At 32.2% G+C, this 19,646-nt stretch overlaps 3 protein-coding genes across 8 annotated transcripts in view; 1 reads left to right on the plus strand and 2 right to left on the minus strand.

Annotated features, from left to right (window-relative positions):
- Window positions 1–37: 37 nt before the first annotated feature.
- On the plus strand, window positions 38–18,041 carry LOC108196432 (transcription initiation factor TFIID subunit 9). Of its 3 annotated transcripts, XM_064081216.1 has the most exons (5): window positions 38–150; window positions 204–320; window positions 14,256–14,358; window positions 16,981–17,269; window positions 17,657–18,041. In XM_064081216.1, the coding sequence occupies exons 4-5, from the start codon at window positions 17,012–17,014 to the stop codon at window positions 17,939–17,941; spliced, it is 543 nt and encodes a 180-aa protein (XP_063937286.1). In that variant the 5' UTR covers window positions 38–150; window positions 204–320; window positions 14,256–14,358; window positions 16,981–17,011; the 3' UTR covers window positions 17,942–18,041. The 3 variants fall into 3 exon arrangements, with proteins under 3 accessions (XP_063937286.1, XP_017219203.1, XP_017219202.1); XM_017363714.2 differs by lacking the exon at window positions 38–150 and having other exon boundaries at window positions 195–320; XM_017363713.2 differs by lacking the exons at window positions 38–150; window positions 204–320; window positions 14,256–14,358 and adding an exon at window positions 15,692–16,308.
- Window positions 1,649–14,174, minus strand: LOC108194372 (uncharacterized). The gene is made up of 21 exons (XM_064081322.1): window positions 13,583–14,174; window positions 13,422–13,488; window positions 12,997–13,094; window positions 12,495–12,555; window positions 11,607–11,663; window positions 11,487–11,520; window positions 11,273–11,331; window positions 10,439–10,614; window positions 9,213–9,834; window positions 8,070–9,110; window positions 6,928–7,974; window positions 4,758–4,796; window positions 4,536–4,616; window positions 4,308–4,334; window positions 4,088–4,165; window positions 3,860–3,889; window positions 3,687–3,767; window positions 3,460–3,486; window positions 3,287–3,367; window positions 3,045–3,101; window positions 1,649–2,952 (listed from the first exon to the last, which is right to left on the minus strand). Exons 12-21 carry the CDS (start codon window positions 4,789–4,791, stop codon window positions 1,649–1,651), a joined length of 1,800 nt encoding a protein of 599 aa, XP_063937392.1. The 5' UTR covers window positions 4,792–4,796; window positions 6,928–7,974; window positions 8,070–9,110; window positions 9,213–9,834; window positions 10,439–10,614; window positions 11,273–11,331; window positions 11,487–11,520; window positions 11,607–11,663; window positions 12,495–12,555; window positions 12,997–13,094; window positions 13,422–13,488; window positions 13,583–14,174.
- Window positions 18,042–18,926: 885 nt separating the features above from the next.
- Window positions 18,927–19,646, minus strand: part of LOC108193242 (ATP synthase subunit gamma, mitochondrial) — a 72,764-nt gene continuing 72,044 nt past the window's right edge. For 2 of the 4 annotated variants that reach the window (XR_010285580.1, XR_001801122.2), the window contains 2 exons: window positions 19,414–19,642; window positions 18,927–19,332 (listed from right to left, as the gene is read on the minus strand). Coding sequence is in view for 2 of the 4 variants with exons in the window: in XM_017359822.2 (XP_017215311.1) it covers window positions 19,573–19,642 (70 nt within the window). In the remaining 2 variants the exon portion in view is untranslated. Of the gene's footprint in view, window positions 19,333–19,390; window positions 19,643–19,646 lie in introns of those variants that run through there. The other 2 variants (XM_017359822.2, XM_064081215.1) reach the window with 2 other exon arrangements.

Here is a 19,646-nt window from a genome sequence, read left to right on the forward strand (position 1 = left end):
GAGAGGGGTTGAGCACGATTGGATAGCCCAAGTGGTGGGCTTATCCTGTTCCCGGACACCCGGGTTCGACTCTGGCTCACCCCGAGATTTATTAGAACAGATACTAATTTGTAAGGCGTATAAGCCTGCATCGTAAAAAAAAAAAAAAAAGTAAGAGAGGTTGTAAGGCGTATAAGCCTGCATCGTAAAAAAAAAAAAAAAAGTAAGAGAGGGGTTGGAGGTTAAAAGATTGGAACCGCGAGACCAGGCAGGAACGATTCGGTGGAAGAGAAAGAGACTGTGCAGGAGAAAACATAAGCCTGAGAAGTTACCCTTCTGAGGTAATATTGTGTTTAAACTGCTCAGTTCTACTCTTTGATTTGATTCACGGCTTGAGCAATGATTCAACTGATTACTACTTTTTCTAAAATTTTGTTAAATCCTCACCGTCTGCACATATGTACCGTGTCCATATATGTTTGCCGTGCCCACAAACCGCTTGATACTTTGTCTGAACCGAATACTTACAGATACTCCCTCTGTTTTGATATGTTAGTCGTTCTAAAAAAGTTTAGGTGTCTTTTAATATTAGTCGTTCTCTTATTTTCAAAGTACATTAATGAAAATTTTCCTATCTTACCCTTATTTTGTTAATCCCGTGCATGTTGAAAAACCCAACAGTTACATAGAAAATTGAACTTTTTCACCTACCCTCTTCTTGTACTTTAAAAGCACAGGAGTGTTAAGCTTAATGTATCCTCTTTCATTTTTTTTTTATCTACTATTATCCCACACAATGAGTTTCAACCTACCGTCTCAAAAAAGAGAGAAAGATGAAGAAAAGCTCCCAATATTAGAAGTCCAGAAAGAAGCTTATATAGAAAAAGGTGAAGAAAAAGTCACTGAAACAAGTCATATAACAAAAGGTCTCTGTGAAGAGGTAATATGTATGTCAGAAATATATTTTCCTCTTGTCAAACAATTTCTTTTGCAGGAGCCTCAATATCTCAAAAAAGAAGAAGAAAATGCTTTCGTGAATGATGGAAAACAAGAAAAAGAAAGCAAAATGTGCTATTGATTTGAATAAGCCTCCGCTGGAATAAAATGCATGTGCAACTATCTGAAAGAAGTATTATTTTAAATGTTTGATATTGTTAAATATTGGTGGTGGTATGTAATGCTAATTTTGAAATGAAAATTTTCATTTAGTAAATTTTGTGTTTATATTGTAGATTTTTTGGTTTTTTTTGTTTAAGCATTACATTTTCATTTGGTTGGTTTTAATTCTACTTTTTATTCATTATTAATATTATAAAAGAAAATAGAATTAGAGTAATATAGATTTTATTGATGTGAAATAATCCACAACAAATTTAAAATTATTTATGTGACATAATTCTAAGATTTTTTAGAAATTTCTTAGAAAAATTAATTTTAAAAAGTTCTGCATATAAATAAATAAATATGTATAGTTAAATAATTAAATAAATAAATATGTATAATTAAATAATTAAATAAATATGTATAATTAAATAATTAAATAATTAAATATGTATATTTATTTATACACTTGATCTGGCTAAATCATGCCACTAAACACAAAAGGTTGTAACACAAAAGCTTGTAACCATAAATATTAGAATGAACCTAAAACTGGATAAATCTAATATTACACTTCATTTAAAAATTCATAAACTGAATTAACAAGACCTGCATCACATTTTATTTGAATGGGTAGTTGTCCACGTCTCTCCAAACCATCTTTGCCGATGTGTGGAAGCTTGTAAGCATTACTATCTTTCACTTTCATCGTCTCCATCATGCACAGCTGTAAAGTTAAGAATATGTTATTCAATTTTTCAACTGGATAATTTTCAAATGTTTCCTCCACTGCATTCACCAGATCATCTATTGTTTTTGCCACCTTCTTGTACCTCAAAGATTGAAGTGCTCTAAAAAAACCAAGGTCTAGAACATTCATATCTGGAGAGTTTGGTGGTTGGCACATTAACTGAATATCAAAACCACTTTGCTGGGCAGCTTGACAAAACTCTATATCTTTGGGATCCACATGAGTTCTCGCATTATCTTGCTGGATACAAATAAGTTTATGCATATCTTCACGTGGCCATTTTGCTCGAATGTCACGTATCACCTTTTCAATCAAATATGATCTAACTGTATCTCTTTTAACAGAAGTCATTGCCTTTGTCTCAAGTGTACCTGCAACTCGATTCACACTACTCCTCTTTGCAGGCTCTTTGGTGATAAATGGGTAGATGCCAATTTTCCCAGAAAATGTAACATTGCCTTGACCATCAAATCGCGGACGAGCTACAGCAGCGAGAAACATGACTTTGGTAACAAAGTTTTTACTTTTGCAAGTACGATGAGGCTCTTCTTCATCCGCCAAAAGATAATAGGTCTCACATTTTTTTGACAAGTCAAACCATTTTTCATCTATGTGAATGACATTCTGCATGTCATGAAATTTGGGATCATGAGGTAAACTTTCTTTGTCAAGCATGTCTAAACAAAATTGTAGTCTACCTTTCTTGTTTTCCTCACTTAAAAATGGTTTGATTGCATTGGAGTGACGCCTTATATCGCCTGACTTTAGATTCCTGCTTAGAACTGATGTGCTAACTTTTAGAGCATTAGCTGCATCTCGAATAGTTTTTCTCTCCTGTAAAGGAATGCTCCGAAAATGATCCAAATCAATCTGTATCCGTTTGCGACCACAATTTTTTGTTCTTTTATGAGATACATCAGTCACCCCATTCTTCATATTTTCTTTTGATCGTTTCCAAACACGTTGAACTGTACGCATGGATACAGAGAATAATGTAGCAACTTCTCTGCTGGTATTTTTCTTAAGCTTTCCATTCACGCTCCTCCTTAGAAGGGCAAGGTAAATTGCATTTCTTTGTTCATTAGATAATATGTTAATCTTTTTTGGTTGTATTTCTTCACCTACAAATTAAAAAATTCAAGTTGATAAATATATGCCTAGTCAAAAAATTTGGAGGAAAAATTAAGAAATATTACACCCAAGAAATTATTACCCTGCGACGGGAAGCATTCACATGTTATATTCTCTTCCTGCATTACATGATTTTCACCTATAATAAAATAATTTTTTATATCAAAATTAAGTACACTTTATGTAACTAAAATTAAAAATAATATTTGCAAAAAAAATAATTAAAAAGAGACAAATTATGAACAAAATTAATTTAACCGATAACTAACATAATTAAAAATTTTGTTACAAGTATTATAAAATTTAAATATGAAATAAAATTACTCTCAGAAAATGGATGTGCATTCAAGTCTATATGATTATTTGTAAATTCTCCGTGCTCTATAAACTCCTCATGAGCACCTCCTGTAGCAGTACATAAAAACAAAATCAAATTAGAATAATTAAAATGGTTAATTATTGGAAAAATAAGTATTCATTTAAATAAATTTGTAAACCTGTATCTTGTTCATGTGTTGCTCCACCTGTAATAGTTAAAAGAAATTAGAAAAAATAATAAAATAATTTTTTACATCAAAATTAAGTATACTTTATGTAAGTAAAATTAAAAATAGAATTTTCAAAAAAAAGACAAATTATGAACAAATAAGATCTAACCGGTAACTAACAAAATTTAAAAATTTGTTACAAGAATTATGAAATTAAAATATGAAAAAAAAATTACTCTCAGAAAATGGATGTGCATTCAAGTCTATATGATTATTTGTAAATTCTCCATGCTCTATAAACTCCTCATGAGCACCTCCTGCAGCAGTACATAAAAACAAAATCAAATTAGAATAATTAAAATGGTTAATTATTGGAAAAATAAGTATTCATTTAAATAAATTTGTAAACCTGTAGTATCTTGTTCATGTGTTGCTCCACCTGTAATAGTTAAAAAAAATTAGAAAAAATAATAAAATATTTTTACATCAAAATTAAGTATACTTTATGTAAGTATAATTAAAAATAGAATTTGCTAAAAAAAAGACAAATTATGAACAAATAAGATCTAAACGGTAACTAACAAAACTTAAAAATTTGTTACAAGAATTATGAAATTAAAATATGAAAAAAAATTACTCTCAGAAAATGGATTTGCATTCAAATCTATATGATTATTTGTAAATTCTCCATGCTCTGTAAACTCCTCATGTGCACCTGTAGCAGTCCATAACAAAACTAAATTAGAATACATTATCATTTATCCAATTTTTCTTTAGAAAATTGTCACCCAAAGAAAAAAAAATTAAAATGGGTAATTATTAAAAAAATTAGTATTCATTCAAATAAGTTTATAAACCTGTATCTTTTTCATGTGTTGCTCCACCTGTAATAGTTAAAAGAAATTAGGAAAAAATAAGCCAAAATGCATGTAAAATAACCATTCATTAATTTAAATTAATTTATTTTTCTAAACTTTCATTCACATATAAAGAAAGTCATTAGCAATTTCACCTACAACTAAAAAATACTTTTTGTATGATATAGTAAAATTAAAATTTAAAAATTATAAATTAAATTAAAGTACCCTCAAAAAATGGAAGTGAATTCAAGTCTATGTCATTTTCCTTAAAATTTTCTTGAGTCACTTGTATAAACTCAAATTGCCCTGCACAGGAAAGAATGATTTCATTATCAAAATGCAAAAGAAGACTACTTTAAATGGTTACTTGCAAAATAAAATATCCCACTTCATACTAAAAATATTTGTATGAAATGCAAAAAATAAATATTACGTTAAAAAGAGTACCTGGATGCATATTACTTTCTGAATTCTGAAGCATGTCATCTGGAGAAAGATTTAAATCAATACACTTGGTACCCATAACTTCTCACTTTAGCTTTACGCTCTCTACAATTTTTTGAGTACTGACTATCTCAACATTGCTGACTATCTCAACATTGTTTACAATATATAGACTTTAATTGGAGGGAAATTATAGAGGGAAATGAAATTTTAGATTTTTATTCAAATTTTAGTTAAAAGTGAGGGAGGGAACTTTAAAGAAGAATTTAAACAGGTCAATAGAAATCATTCATTTATTAAACAAGGTAATAAAAATCATTGAAAATTGATTCAGTAGGTTCCCCATACAACAGCAGTAAATATACATGCATGAAGTTAAGTAAGGGCAGTAGTGGAAATGACTTCCATAATAAATACATTTTCATCCCAGGATAAGTTTTCTTAATATCTGTGCTAACATCTTAAACGACTAACATATCAAAACAGAGGGAGTATCTTATAATGGTATTTGGGGAGCTGTTTTTGGAAAATTGAAGGGCTTAACTTTTTGCAAAAATACATACTTATATAATTTTTTTGGATATAAATGTTAAGGTGGTATTTTATATTCGTTATTTAGTAAAAAAATAAGGATTTATTTCAGAATAAAGTAGAGTTATATGTACTGTCTCCAGAAATAAGTTTAGCCAAATGGCCACAGTATGGAGCCGTCTGGGTAAACTTAAAAAAAGTGATTTCTTGTTTAAAATAAAAAAGTGGACTCGAAGTGAGAAGTCAAGACTTATAAGTCATTAAAGTGCTTGGAAAAAAGGCAGAAGTTCTAAAACCGAAGTTAGAATTTTTAACACAAACAGGTCAAGAAAAGTAGAAGCCAAACTTCTTAGAAGAAGAAGTCAGAAGTAGAGGGTGCCAAACATGCACTATAATTCAAGTGCATTACAGCAACTCCAACGCATTAGACCTGTTAGGTAAAAATACATATGTGGCAGTGGCACCTACATGGCATCTATGTGGCACATTTTAGATAATAAGTAAAAATCCAACACTCCAACCATTACTCCTCAGAAAAAAATATAGATAACTAAAATTGGGGTAGTTACATTTGTAGAATCTCTAAAGTTATTATGTATAACTTTAGATAATATAATTATACATAACACCATTGGAGTGAACCTAGAACCTCTTAGCTATAATTTTAGATGATTATTCTTATATTATATTATAGCTAACAAATATACATAACACTCTTGGAGATGCTCTTAACACATTTTATGGTGTGTGCTTTTATATGTGTGTAGAGATGTATAGAACAAGGAGAGGGAGGGAGCTGATGTTGTGTATTTGTGTCTACGAAATGAGTTGGTATATATATTTTTGTATGCTAAACTCAGAAGTGCCTGTATGTTGATAATGAGTGATGAATGTGATGTGGTGCTGAAACACGATGCTTTAAATTTTAGATATTTGTACCAATTGTAGTTAGCAAAAATGAGAAGCACAGGCAAAAGGTGCATAAACACCACCGTGCACCGAACAAAGTCTCATGCTAGGCTGCTAGCTTCCCACGCTGTTAACTTTGTGTGAGTACGCCCGGAAGGTCATGAACCAGAATGTACTGACTATGGCTCTATACTATGAATATAAATATTTTAGAGGACATCGTTTGTATTTGAAAGGTCCCTGCCTTCACCCACCGCCTAAATTCGTAACTCTGATATTTTCTTAGAGCATATAGTCAATAAAAACCTGGTGATACAGGCAAGACTTTTGCTGTTAAACCTGACGTAATTCTCCTTTATTATACCTAAAAACTATAATGCAGACCTTAAGGAACAATTAAACACTAAAAAGAGCATAAAACCAAAATATAAAACTATAAAATAACTCATAAATTATTAATCTCTTAAATAAAATCTGCAAATCTCTATTACAAATCACGCCACCACTATAAATATACATGAACAAGGAAAACAAATTACTCAAATCACTAACTGAATCAACACATATAAACAAATTAACATTAATAAAAACACAGCACAATCCAATAAAATAGACGTTTGAAAATGATAACAGAACTAAATCAAACCGATTGAATTAATAGTGAGAAATACACGTGATCGGTGAATGATTAATCAGAGATGTAGAGATATAAGTGTGTATAAATTATACATACCCGGAGATACAAGAGCAGGTGATTCAGAGTCATTTCATCATGTCTTTTGACAATTTCTCCGAAGCAAAAATACATCGATGCTCGCCTGTTGGCACAAACTTTAAGTTAACAACTGAAAAGACATAATCACCGGTAAGTCAAGTAAGTTGAAATCAAATGTGAAAATTTAATCTATAAGCTATAAAAATCACCGTAAAGATATAAATGTGGTACAAAGTTCAACATAGACTATAAATACAATGTAGTACGTAACACACCACTAAAATTTTACAAAAGATCAAAACTTTATAACTTTATAATATCTCTCTAACTAGACCCACCATTTAGAATGTATGCCCGTATATCTCTGTAACAGACCCATTATTATTTCGGAACTAGTATGTGTGCCCGCTTCGCAAGGGCATGCAAAATGTTTCTAATAACAAATATTTATATAAATTTAATGTTAAAATTGGTTTTTAGTATATTAAATGAGAAACCATCATGAAGCATTTATTTGAAATTAATTTATATAAATGTTACTAAATAGACTAATTTTCATATTTTGTAAAATATTGTTTGTTATTTATTATGTAATTGTTTTTTCATTTGCAAACTTGTATTCTCTTTTTTTTATTATTTTTGATAAGTTATGCGGATTCTATTACAGAAATTTAATTTCTCTTTTGTAGTTCGATCCTACACGGTAACCGACCAAAGTTTAATTACAACAAAAAGCAGTATCGGGTACTTGTTGACTGTCCATCACTTAATGCTTTTCTCAGTGACTTCCCTCCCAAAAGAATCCTACTACAAAAGTATTGGTTTCCATAACTATCAAAACACAATGAAAAGTTACACTATGGAAGGGAAAGTCTTCTACATCGAGCAGGTGTACAACTTGCCCCATCTTGGGACACCCAGAGGATGGAAGTCTATACAATGAAGGCACAGGATCAATGCACGCTTCAATGCTCTAGGTGGTGGATGTACTTCAATGAGATTATCTATTAACTCTTCTCAACGACGACTTGCATCCATCACTTTAAACCAATCAACCAAGTTCATCTGCAATGCGGGAATTAAAACAGTATGGAATAACATGGCTAGAATCCATATAATATATAAGAAAGGGAGAAGGAATTAAAACAATTAGTACTTACCTCTCCACAAATACTTATCAACCATGGGCAATTTGTGGAAACAGGGACAGTTTGCAATAAAATCCTGGGAGCAATATTCATCCTTTATTTCCTAAAATTCTTATCTATCAACAATGCATCAATGCATCAATGCTCTATCTTAAAATTATTTTTTTTCCTATACCCTGCTGTTAGAAAAAAAATATTCTGGCAATCAAACAATCTAGAGTACTTATGCATTCATTGCACAGGGCAACTACCTACAATAGAGTACAATTGGATTCTCGAATTTAATCAGGAGCAACTTCATTTTGTTTTCACCATTCCAACAATTATGCATGACTTCATTAGTAATTAAACAATCTAAAGATCGGAATTATATTTAATAATCAAGGGTGAAGAGTCTGATCCATAAGCTAATCTGTTAAGCGAAAGCGCAACAGATATCTTTAGTCATACAAATTATAAGTATAAGATTGTTCGATTAAGCTTCAACACAAAAAAGCGTATCATAAGAAGCTTAAATCAGTCCAATTATTAAGTATATTATAAATCTAAAAATTCCCTCAATGGTGCACAAAAAAATGAACTTCTGAGATTACAGTAATTGGGCAAATCACCTCAACTTTCTTTTCCTTGGAGGAGCAACTTTGGTAGCAAATTTCCTCGAGACCTGCAACACACATGGACAAACGAATCTCTGCTAGAAATATAGCAGAACACTCTAGTCCAGTATTAGAATTCAAACAATCACGGTTCCTTCAAATTCCAAACAATCTCTTTCTCATTCTGTTCCTATAGCAACTCTCCAAACAAAAGACCCATCAAAACACTACTACACAGAAGACCCATCAAAATCCAAACTTTATAAACCAAGAACAACATTTAGACATATATATTATACAGACATATAGACACAAAAACTTACATGGGAGACTAAAGCTGCAACTCCCATTGCAATGACGGACAGAATTAATCCAAAACCAATGCGTTGTAGATGTGTGATTCATGTTTCTGTTTTAGTTACTCTATGCCATTTATTTAGAAATTCTCCTTTCACCGCTATGATTTATAAAAAAATGACCGGTTATTACTGGAATTCTTGGAGTACAACACACACAGTAGATTTCTAAATAAATGGCATAAAATATGTGGTAAACTAACCTTTGTCACTTGGTCTGATTTTGACTCGTATATCGCTGTTCCACATTCAGATTTTAGAGAGAGCTTGGAAAAAAAATCAGGTACAAATAGGATCAACAAACATATTGCTCTCATAAAAGTTGTAATTCCAACAAAAAGTAACACACTATGCTAGACCTAATCTGTCCTGTGGCTTTTGGTTTGGCACATTTGCTTAAACTATAAGATACTTTATTAAATAACTCTACCGGTGGAATTCCGGAAGGCTGCTTCTCAGCTGGCTCCTTCAAATCCTACAGAGTTCGATAAATTTAACAACTCTTCATATTAAAAGAATAAAGTTAATTATAATGACGGACAGAACTAATCCAAAACCAATGCGTTGTGGATGTGTGTTACTGTTTCTGTTTTAGTTACTCTAAGCATGAATGGGATAATGATATGGTATACACTGGTGCCAAAATCATGATGAAGACGACGGGGGAAAATGGAAGAGAAGCTGGTGGAATTGTTAAGGACCCGAGTTTTGTGTTCATTGCAGCTGCTTGTTAATTAAGGACCCGAGTTTTTGAAGATCAGAAGGGAGATCCTTAGATAGCCTTGAATCCAAACCGCGTAAAAGAAGAACACCTTCCCGTCTCATCTGCAAAAACCAACAGAAATCATGTCAGCGAGATCATGTGAACAACTTAAACCAAATAATATATATATGTATGTGCATATAATTTATATAACTTCTTAAATATTAATGCAATCAAACCAATCTCATTTTGTAGAAGCCTGTAACAGTAACTTGTTGGCATTTGAAGCAGTTTAAATTTACAACCAGTCGACCACATTACTACATGTCAAGGAAACATATGTGTTTATCATCAAGAAAAATTTACCCCTTACATTACTTCCAAAATTTGAAGTTGCCTTCAAATTTTACTTCTCAGAACCAATTACATATATTTTAAACATTAAAAGAATAAGTTTGTATTTATTATATCTAAGGTATTGTCTATAAAGCATTTCCTCAGTTATCTAAGTCCACCTCTAGTTCTTCCATTAATGAGGAACACTGAAATGAGATCTCAGAAGCATTACGAACCTAAGAACATGATTTAAATTAAGAACCTTACCGTGTAATATCTAAATGGTTCTAACAATATATATCACGTGTGTACAAATCAAAGCCTATCATACATTACATTAATTGTGTGGTTAATCTTAAATGTACCTTAAGATGAGCTCAATGAAGCTACCTTTCTTACCGCCGATTGTATCAAACCCGAGCTTTTGTTCAACTGGCAAAGCAAAGAATTCACGAAAAAGACTATACATTTTAGAATTCAAATTGCTGTCAATACTGTGATCAACCGCCTGGAAAATTACACAGCCTTCAAAGGCCTCCACTATTTTACAACATACCTCAGACCTCCTGTCAACAGAATTCCTTGGGCAAGTCAGTAACTAAAGACTAAAATTTGATTAAATTGGTACTCCCTCTGTTTTTTATATTATTTTCTAACTATTAAGGAGTTAAAAATATTATTTTAAATTTTCTTTTTTCAGTAAGAATATACAATCAAAATTTTAAGTCACAAAGAAAACCAATAAAAAATTAATTTGTACTATCCGGTCAAATCAACCAAAGATGTGTGCCAAAAGTCAAAACGTGAAATAATAAGAAACAAACGGAGTATAATTTATATCAATAATAATAATGGTATTAAGTGAAAGAAAGATTTTAAATAAAATGTGTATAAAATATAACAGCTAATGCCATGTAACCGTGGACAGAGAGGACAATCCCAAGTCCCAACACTGATGGAATCCATGTCACTGGGTCAACGAATGTTATCATCCAGAATACTAAAACTGGAACATGTTTTTAAACTACACTTTTTTACTCCCCAATACAATTAAAGCATATTCTTGGTACCTCTTTATGCTCTTTGAATTAAGGATTTAAATTTTCCAGCCCACATCTCAGTAGTATAAGTGGCAGAGAAATACCAAATTTTAATTACGATCCTTGAATCAAGTATTTAAAATTTCCATCCCAATATCTCAGAGTACATTTGGCAGAGACATACCAAATTTCATGTAGGAAATCGCAGTACAAATGTCCCCGTGTCCTGAAACCTTCCATTACCTTCAAAATAACAAAATCTTTTATTTTACACATGTTTCTTTTTTTTTTTTTTTAATTGTCAAACTTATCACTGGATTGTGTTATATAATATATCGAGAAAAAAAGATCTAAAGCGAGAACAGAGAGGAAGATAGAACATGATCCTGTACACTTACTATTGGTTTTTTGAGTTTTTATACCTTCTTATCCCTAAAATAAAAACAAAAGGGTCCAACATTGAGTAATACAACAGTTGATTTATTCAACACAACTACAAATGCAAATACCAACTGTACCAAGATCCTCCGGCAGAGCACTGTATTGTTTTGTCCTTGAGCAATTAATATGGAAACCTGAAACCAGTGCAAGAACACAATAATTAAAAATCTTAATCTCTTAGATTCCCAAAGAAAGCTCAGTTTGATGTTGTTCTGTTTCGAAAAGAACCATCGAAAAAATATTTCACGCTTCATTCAACTGCAAGTTAATAGTTATTTAGGTAGAATAGGCCCTCTATTAGCAAAATAAACCAGGACTATATCCCTGACCAACAACAGTTCATTCCTAGCTTTCTGCCCTCTCTTTCCAATACACAAAACCTAGGTAATAATGGAGGTAGGGTTCTTCACTCCTGAGTTGAAGTGTGAAACTTAGATAGGGATTATCGGGAACACGTAACTTACAATGCTAACTTGTTTATCACAGGATTGAGAGATAGGGATTGTCAAATATTTGTACCTGTCCACGTAACTGACAAAACAAACCTTCAATGCACAGCTGAGGAAGCTTAGGGTGACTATAGGAGTAAAATCATTTTACAATATATGATAATGGTTAGCCTAAACACCTTCTCTATGGTGGTTTCATGTTTAAGTAAACAGCCATGCTCATCAAGAATTAATTAAGTTCCTTTAATTGGTATGACTATAAAGGGTGTCTTCAGAAGAAGGGTAGTGAAACTTTAAATGCAGATTGCAGCTTTCTGCAGACTTAAACTACACTCTGTTATCTTCCAAACTACATATGTTGTATGGCTGCAGACCGGTCAATGGTCGATTGCTAGGCTAACATTTTTTAAACTCTCTTATAAGATATATGACACTAACATAAGATCATGCTGAAGATCAAAAACTCAAATGAACTTTAAAATAAAATATTTTCAACAGGAATCATTCAAGACATACCAAAGCTAATGCCCACGGCCACTGGAATGATCGTCATGGCCTTCCAAGGATGTCGCCAGCCCTATAAGATACGCCAATGAAATTAGAGAAAACAATAACTACAGGCAACAAAATCAAAGTTGAATGAAATAAAGCGCTTCTACTCACCAATACCACAGGACCATCCTATAATATATCTCATGTTTTTATTAGTAAAACATGAGATAAGAGAAGTAATAATGATCAATTGGATGCTATTAATCACTTTTAAAATATATTAATTGGCAACTGATGGAATCCATATCACTGGGTCAACGAATGTTATCATCCAGAATACTAAAATTGGAACATGTTTTTAAACTACACTTTTTTACTCCCCAATACAATTAATGCATATTATATTGCTCAAAACCTGTAAAAATTATAAATTTTAACATCTAATAAGCAAGCGTGATATATTTCATGTTAAATATTTATTTTTATTGATTTATATTGCTATAAAAAAATCATGTAAACTATTTACCATTGCGCTGATTAAACATAGGATGATTAGGTAGAGGTTCATGTCTATTCACGGCAAGAAACATAGGTCAACATCTTTGTTCGACATCATAACATTCACTGCAGGAAACATAAAACATATTAAAAATTAAGAGTGCAGTTAACATATATGGAATCAATAGTTGAATAGGTAAAAACAGATATATCATCACAGCGGAGAACAAACAAAAAATAACATCACATAACATACAAAAACAATAATTAAAATCAGTTGACATAACAGCTTACAATTAAACGACATAACAGTCGTAACCGAACAAAGAAATAACATAGATAACAAATCAGCAAAAACGAAATAGGAATACAAAAAACACAGATGGGAAATCAGATTATCGAACAAATTGCAAATAAAAAAATATAAAATAGGAGAGAAAGAGGGGACCGTACCTCAAGTTGGAGCAGCTCAGAAACTAAAACAAAATTGAAAACAAAAGATTCACTTGTGTGAGGACTTCTGTCAAACACGTCGAGGCATGTTAATAAAATTAAGATTCACCTAACTATTTCAGAAATATAGAAAGGGGGAGATACCGGGGAGAAGAAAATACCTTCTCCTGCGAAGATCTGACGACCACTGAATTAATCCATAAAAACAACGATAATCTCTTCTTTCTCGAGCTCGCAACAAAGCCCAGAACAACGTGTTAATGAAAGTGTGTAAAAGAAGCGTAATTTTCAAATTTCAAATTAAAGTGCTTGCAAGATGTAGCCAGCAGAGAGAAAGTATTGGCAAGGAAGGTGTGGTCCGGAGAGCCACACGTGTACTGCAGAGGAGAGAAAACCGTATATATGTTCTCAGTCAAGTGGCCGTATAATGAAATAACAGAAAATGTAGAGGGACAAACTGGTCTTTTTGTAAGGAAATAGGCAACAGGATTTATAATGTAGAGAGATATGCTCCTCTTTGACACCTCTTCTCAATAATAGAAGGATTGCCTGTTTCTCTCCTCGTAGTTACACTTTAATATATCTTATTGCATGCTATCATCTCACCATTCGCTTGGCCCATTGGCAAGTAAAGTTTCATTTCAAACAGCCTACACCAAGGTACATGGTATTGCTTGTATTTGTAATTTCATGTATAACTAGTGCAAGTGTGTATGGACTCTAAGGTCATGTAAATCTATCGTCATAAAACTTGCATTCCTCTTTGTAAATTATACTTGGGAAGATGCTGTTAATATGATTGTCTTGTACATCTTCTTATATCCTGTATTGCAGTTGCTTGAAGCGGCTTGGTGACTTAGAAACACAGCTACAGGAAGGCCTAAAGAAGCAAAAGCTTTGTTACCAGCATTACTGTTCCTTGTTGCTCATCTTGGAGGTTGGTGATGTCTTACTACCAGACTTAAAACAAAATGATTCGATTAACCTTAATCTATTAAAGCCATTAAGTTTAGTAGTGACACAAAATATTTGTTGAAGAGTTGAATGTTTATGGTTTTACATGTCAAGTATCCTTCGAACAGACATGCACCTGATAGCTATTAGCAATGTAAGTCGTAATAAAAAGTAACATGCATTCCAGAGGGGGGTAAATATTGTTCAAGTTTAAAAGACACTCAAACATCTACCAAAATTATATTCTAATCTTTTTATATTAATGAATGTGTGTGATATAGTTGGATATATCAGATATGCTTTCAACCCTGTAGTTTTGTTCTGTTCCATTATAAAAATCAGTTCATCAGTTTTGTATCATTACTCATGCGTCATGCCTCAAGTCCTAACTCCTAATATGCAAACACGCAATCGACTATTTCCTGCAAAGTTGCCCTAATATGGATACATAATTATTGTAAATAAAAAAATTTCTACTGAAATAGTCAAACGTGGAGGCAACCTGCCATGAACTGTGTCTTTGTTTGCGATATTATTTCTACTAACTTGATAATTTTTTTGGTGTTATGATGTTAAAGTGATTTACAAGTATGTTATTCATATTACACAAGATATAGTCGACTCTCAATGCTAATGAAAACTGAAACATGAGAAACCCCCCACCTAGACTTTTATTTTGCTTTCTTTTGAATATTTCTGACCCTTTTTCATCAACCAACTTCATGATTAAATGATAAATTAAGGACTTTCATTTTTGCCTCCTTTTTATATCTTTCTGAAATTAAGCACTCTCATTATATTAAAAGTTTTAGATAACCGATACCAATATCACATAGCATAAATACAAATATCTGCAAGCAATGTCAATAACACAGTAGAGGGTCCGATGCTAGACAAATACCCGTGCCTTGCACGGGTTATTATGCTAGTAATATTTTATAAACTAACAAAAGTTTTGTGTATAATAGGAAAACGCTATTTCGTGCGGCGTTTTTTGTATTATTAAAATTTAAAACGTTACACGAAATAGTGTTTTAATATTTTACAAAATCACTAACGCCACACAAAATTGAGTTTTGTGTTTTTTTTTATATAAAAAAATTATATATTTGGAATTAAATTGGTTAACAGTTAAGGTTTAGAGTCCTAAACCCTCAAAATCCCAATCGAATCCATGGCCTATATACGATTGGGATTTTAATGGATTGTTTTTAGTCTGTGGATTTTAATGGATTGTATGTGATTTTGATTTTGTACGGATTCTTGATAAAATGTCGCAGAGTTGATAGGATTTAAGCACAATGCTTCAAAATCCCATTGATTTTGGTGGGATTCAAAAAACTTAAAATACACTGAAGAATGCCACAAAATCCATCATTTTATGAAATCAAAAAAAATCCATCAGCATTTGAATACCATCAGATTTTAATGGATTTTAAACAATCCCAATTGAATACCATCGGATTTTAAAACATAATTTAAAATCCCAATTGAATACCATCAGATTTTGTAGCATAATTTAAAATCTCAATTGAATACCTCAAGATTTTAATGGATTTCAAAAAATCCCAATCGAATACCTTCGGATTTCATGAATGAAAAAAAAAAATTAAAATCCCAATCAAATACACCCCTCGAAATTTTGTTTCCCCTCGTAAACGAAACATAAATTAGAGTTTTATATTTTTTAAATTCTTCAAATGCTGCACGATATAGCGTTTTGTTTAAAAACCAAAAAACGAAGCGTGACTAAATGATACTCTAGACCATTTTTTTGATACGGTGATATTTAGGGCGCACTAATCTACCCATATAAACTACAAATTGGCGTCAAAATTAATTCTAGTCCTAAACTTGCCCTCCGGCAGAGCTGCATCCATCCCATCCCTATTAAATCTCCGATTCAAAGTTCAGCCCCCTCCAGGCTCCAGTGGTGAGACTAAAATTTTAATCTGTATGCATGCACTCGTTTCTTGTTTTGAGTTCTGTTTTTCTTTCACTTGGTGATTTGCTTCGAAAACTAAAAAAGTTGAATTTTTGATTATATGCTAGTTTTATTTATGATTGTGAATTTTAATTACCTGCCTATATTAATCTATTGCACTTCCCCTTTTTTCACTGGGTAGATACACAGCTCATCTGAGAATAGAGATGAAGTTAACTTATACAATTGCCAGTGTAGTAGTTTTAACAGTTTTGTTGTAATTTGGTTTACATGTATGAGCATAGGTCTTTCCGATGATCGAAAAATACTGAAGGTTATTGCTTTGTGCTCTGATTTTGTAAGGATGTTCCAGATTAGTAGGGATGAAATATTTGGTATTTTTATCCTTTTTCTCCAGCAATAGCTTCTGTGTGTCCAATAGTTTAATCTTGATTACCATCAGTTCCTCCAATACGCTCTGTTGGAAAAGAAGGTATACCAAGTGTTCATTTTGTTAATAAAAAACATGATATCAAGTCAGCATTGGGTTAGAGAACAGGGCCAGCTGATAGACTCGTATATATTAAAATTGTGTTATTTTTTCCATAAATTGTGTCTAAAAAGCTGAGTATTGATTTGGCTATTTTCCTGAAGAACCGTTATGAATATTTTCTTGAGCAGACAGGAACAAAGATAAAGGACCATTAAAGATATGGCAGATAGAGAGGAGGAGTTGCCGAGAGATGCAAAGATTGTCAGAATTCTTCTAAAATCTATGGGTGTTGATGATTATGAACCTCGCGTTATTCACCAATTCTTGGAATTATGGTATCGCTATGTTGTTGATATCCTGACTGATTCACAAGTTTATGCCGAGCATGCTGGAAAGTCTGCCATTGACTCTGATGATGTAAAATTGGCTATTCAGTCAAAAGTCAATTTTAGCTTCTCTCAGCCCCCACCACGAGAGGTAACCTATGTTCACCTCTTCAGAAACTGCTGTCAAAGTGTCAAGATTCCACTTCTCTGAATATGTGATGCCTGCTTAAGTCTCACTTATTGAATGATGCGCCTAATTATATCTGTTTATCTGTTTCCATTTTTGCATTCTAGTAGAGCACTTGTTCTTTTCTTCATAGACCATAGTTCAAGTTTAAAGGCGTTGCTTAGAAGCAGTTGTTCAATTCTTCCTATTGGTCATATGCCCTACAAAATATGACATGTTTTAGGCATACTTTTATTTTTCTTCTTATCGCATAATATAATAGTGTCTTCTACCTGTAGACAATTCATAGTATTACACCCCGGTGAACCCTCGTAACTATCTTTTGTCAATAAACGTATTTGAATTTCACAGGTCCTCCTGGAGTTGGCTAGGAACAGGAACAAAATTCCACTGCCAAAGTCCATATCAGGACCAGGAATTGCACTTCCCCCAGATGAGGATACTTTAGTCAGTCCAAACTACCAACTCGCGATCCCAGTTAAACAAACCAGCCAAGCCGTTGAAGAAACTGAGGATGAAGAGATGGCTGACCCGAACCCTGAACCAACCCAAGAACCAAAAACACAGGTCCCTCTGAATGCTTCTCAGCAAGTATCATTTTCCCTTGGAGCTAAACGTCCAAGAGGAAGCATATGAAACACATTAGGCTTGCCCTTCTGTAACAAAATGCTTAACTTCGACATTTTAAATAATTGATTAAGAACTTAAATGGAATGGAATATTAAATTCTTTTTTTTTTTTGGGAATATAACGTCTTAAATTCTTAGTTCGAATATAACAGATTGAACTTATGAAAGTGACAAAAATTATAAATTTTTTCTCCAAACCTCTTCAAAACTGAGTATAAATTTTATTACATAAAAATTAAATATAAATATCATTACATTTTAACAATATTCTATTCCATACCAGAAATGAGTATAAATAAATTACATTATACTTCAACAATATTCTATTCCATATATTAGCACATCAAATAATGATTTTAAAGAACAAAATTCCACATATTTATTGTAGTACCGTAAACCACGTATGTTCTGCAACTATAGAATGACATAAAAACATTGCAAAATATGTTATTTTGCAAATCATGTTTTATAAACATCATTATTTTGTTAAAATTTTTGATAATCCTAAACATTCTACAAATTAAATAGTGAAAAACACATTATTCTACAAAACATGTTAAATTTGCAGAACATATTTACATATTACAAAACATATGTGTTCTACTTGTCGAACATAAATGATTTTCAATATTTTTCATGAAATAGTGATATTTATATAATGTATTTCACAAAATAACAAGTTTCATACATTTTGCAATGTTTTTATGTCATTCTATAGTTGCACAACATACGTGGTCTACGGTACTACAGTAAATATGTGGACTACATGAAACTTAAACTCTGATTTTAATTTTTCTTTATTTACACTCCTATGTAATATCCAAATTGCGTTACTCTATACATTGTCAAATTAAAACCGCTTGCAACTATCATAAATGACTAAACATTTTTCATCAATGATAGGGCACAGTGTCCATGGAAAACGGTGCAGAGAAACATCAACAGTGCCTGGCTGGGCTAGAATTTTATAAAGAAAATTAAAGCTCAGAGAATAAGATTGAACATATACAGGCTAAATTTTTATTAAAAACTATTGCATCAACAAATATAAGACCCAAATCTCCATTCCACAAGCAGCTAGGATTTAATGATCAAAAATTCCTTATTTCTCGGTGAAGGGTGAGTCTTAAAAACATTAAACATACCAAAAAATTGTCCAGGAACCGAGTGTTGACCAGGTATATATTACCAAACACCAATACAACCATGATACTTGTGGAAAAACACGTCTCCAATTGTAACACATTGTGTATTAGGGGCTACCACTTGACTGCCCCCTTCATACTCGATGGAGAAAGAACTTAAGCAGAGACCAACATCCTGATAAGACACAAGCATAAAAGGCGCCAAACTTGATAAACAAAAATCCTCCATGCAACTAGTATTATTGACATTAATCTGCAAAAAGCATAATACAGAATTATAACAAAAACTTGGAGACACGATTCTTTCTCAGTTCAAATCAATTTTGCAAACCACCTTAATAGAACAATCAAGAAAAATATTCCCACTCATAACGTCAACACGAGAAATTATTTATGGTAGCTTGACAAAATTTCTGCAAAGATATTAACACCAAATCCTTTTACAAAGAATTATTTTGTCACCGTCAAACAGTAGTTGCAAAAGGTTGTGCAATCAGCCCTCAAGTGCTGATGCTCCAGATATAATCTCTGTCAGTTCTGTGGTAATTGAAGCTTGACGGGTTCTGA

Source organism: Daucus carota, chromosome 7 (assembly GCF_001625215.2).
Source record: "Daucus carota subsp. sativus chromosome 7, DH1 v3.0, whole genome shotgun sequence".
Taxonomy (NCBI): domain Eukaryota; kingdom Viridiplantae; phylum Streptophyta; class Magnoliopsida; order Apiales; family Apiaceae; genus Daucus; species Daucus carota.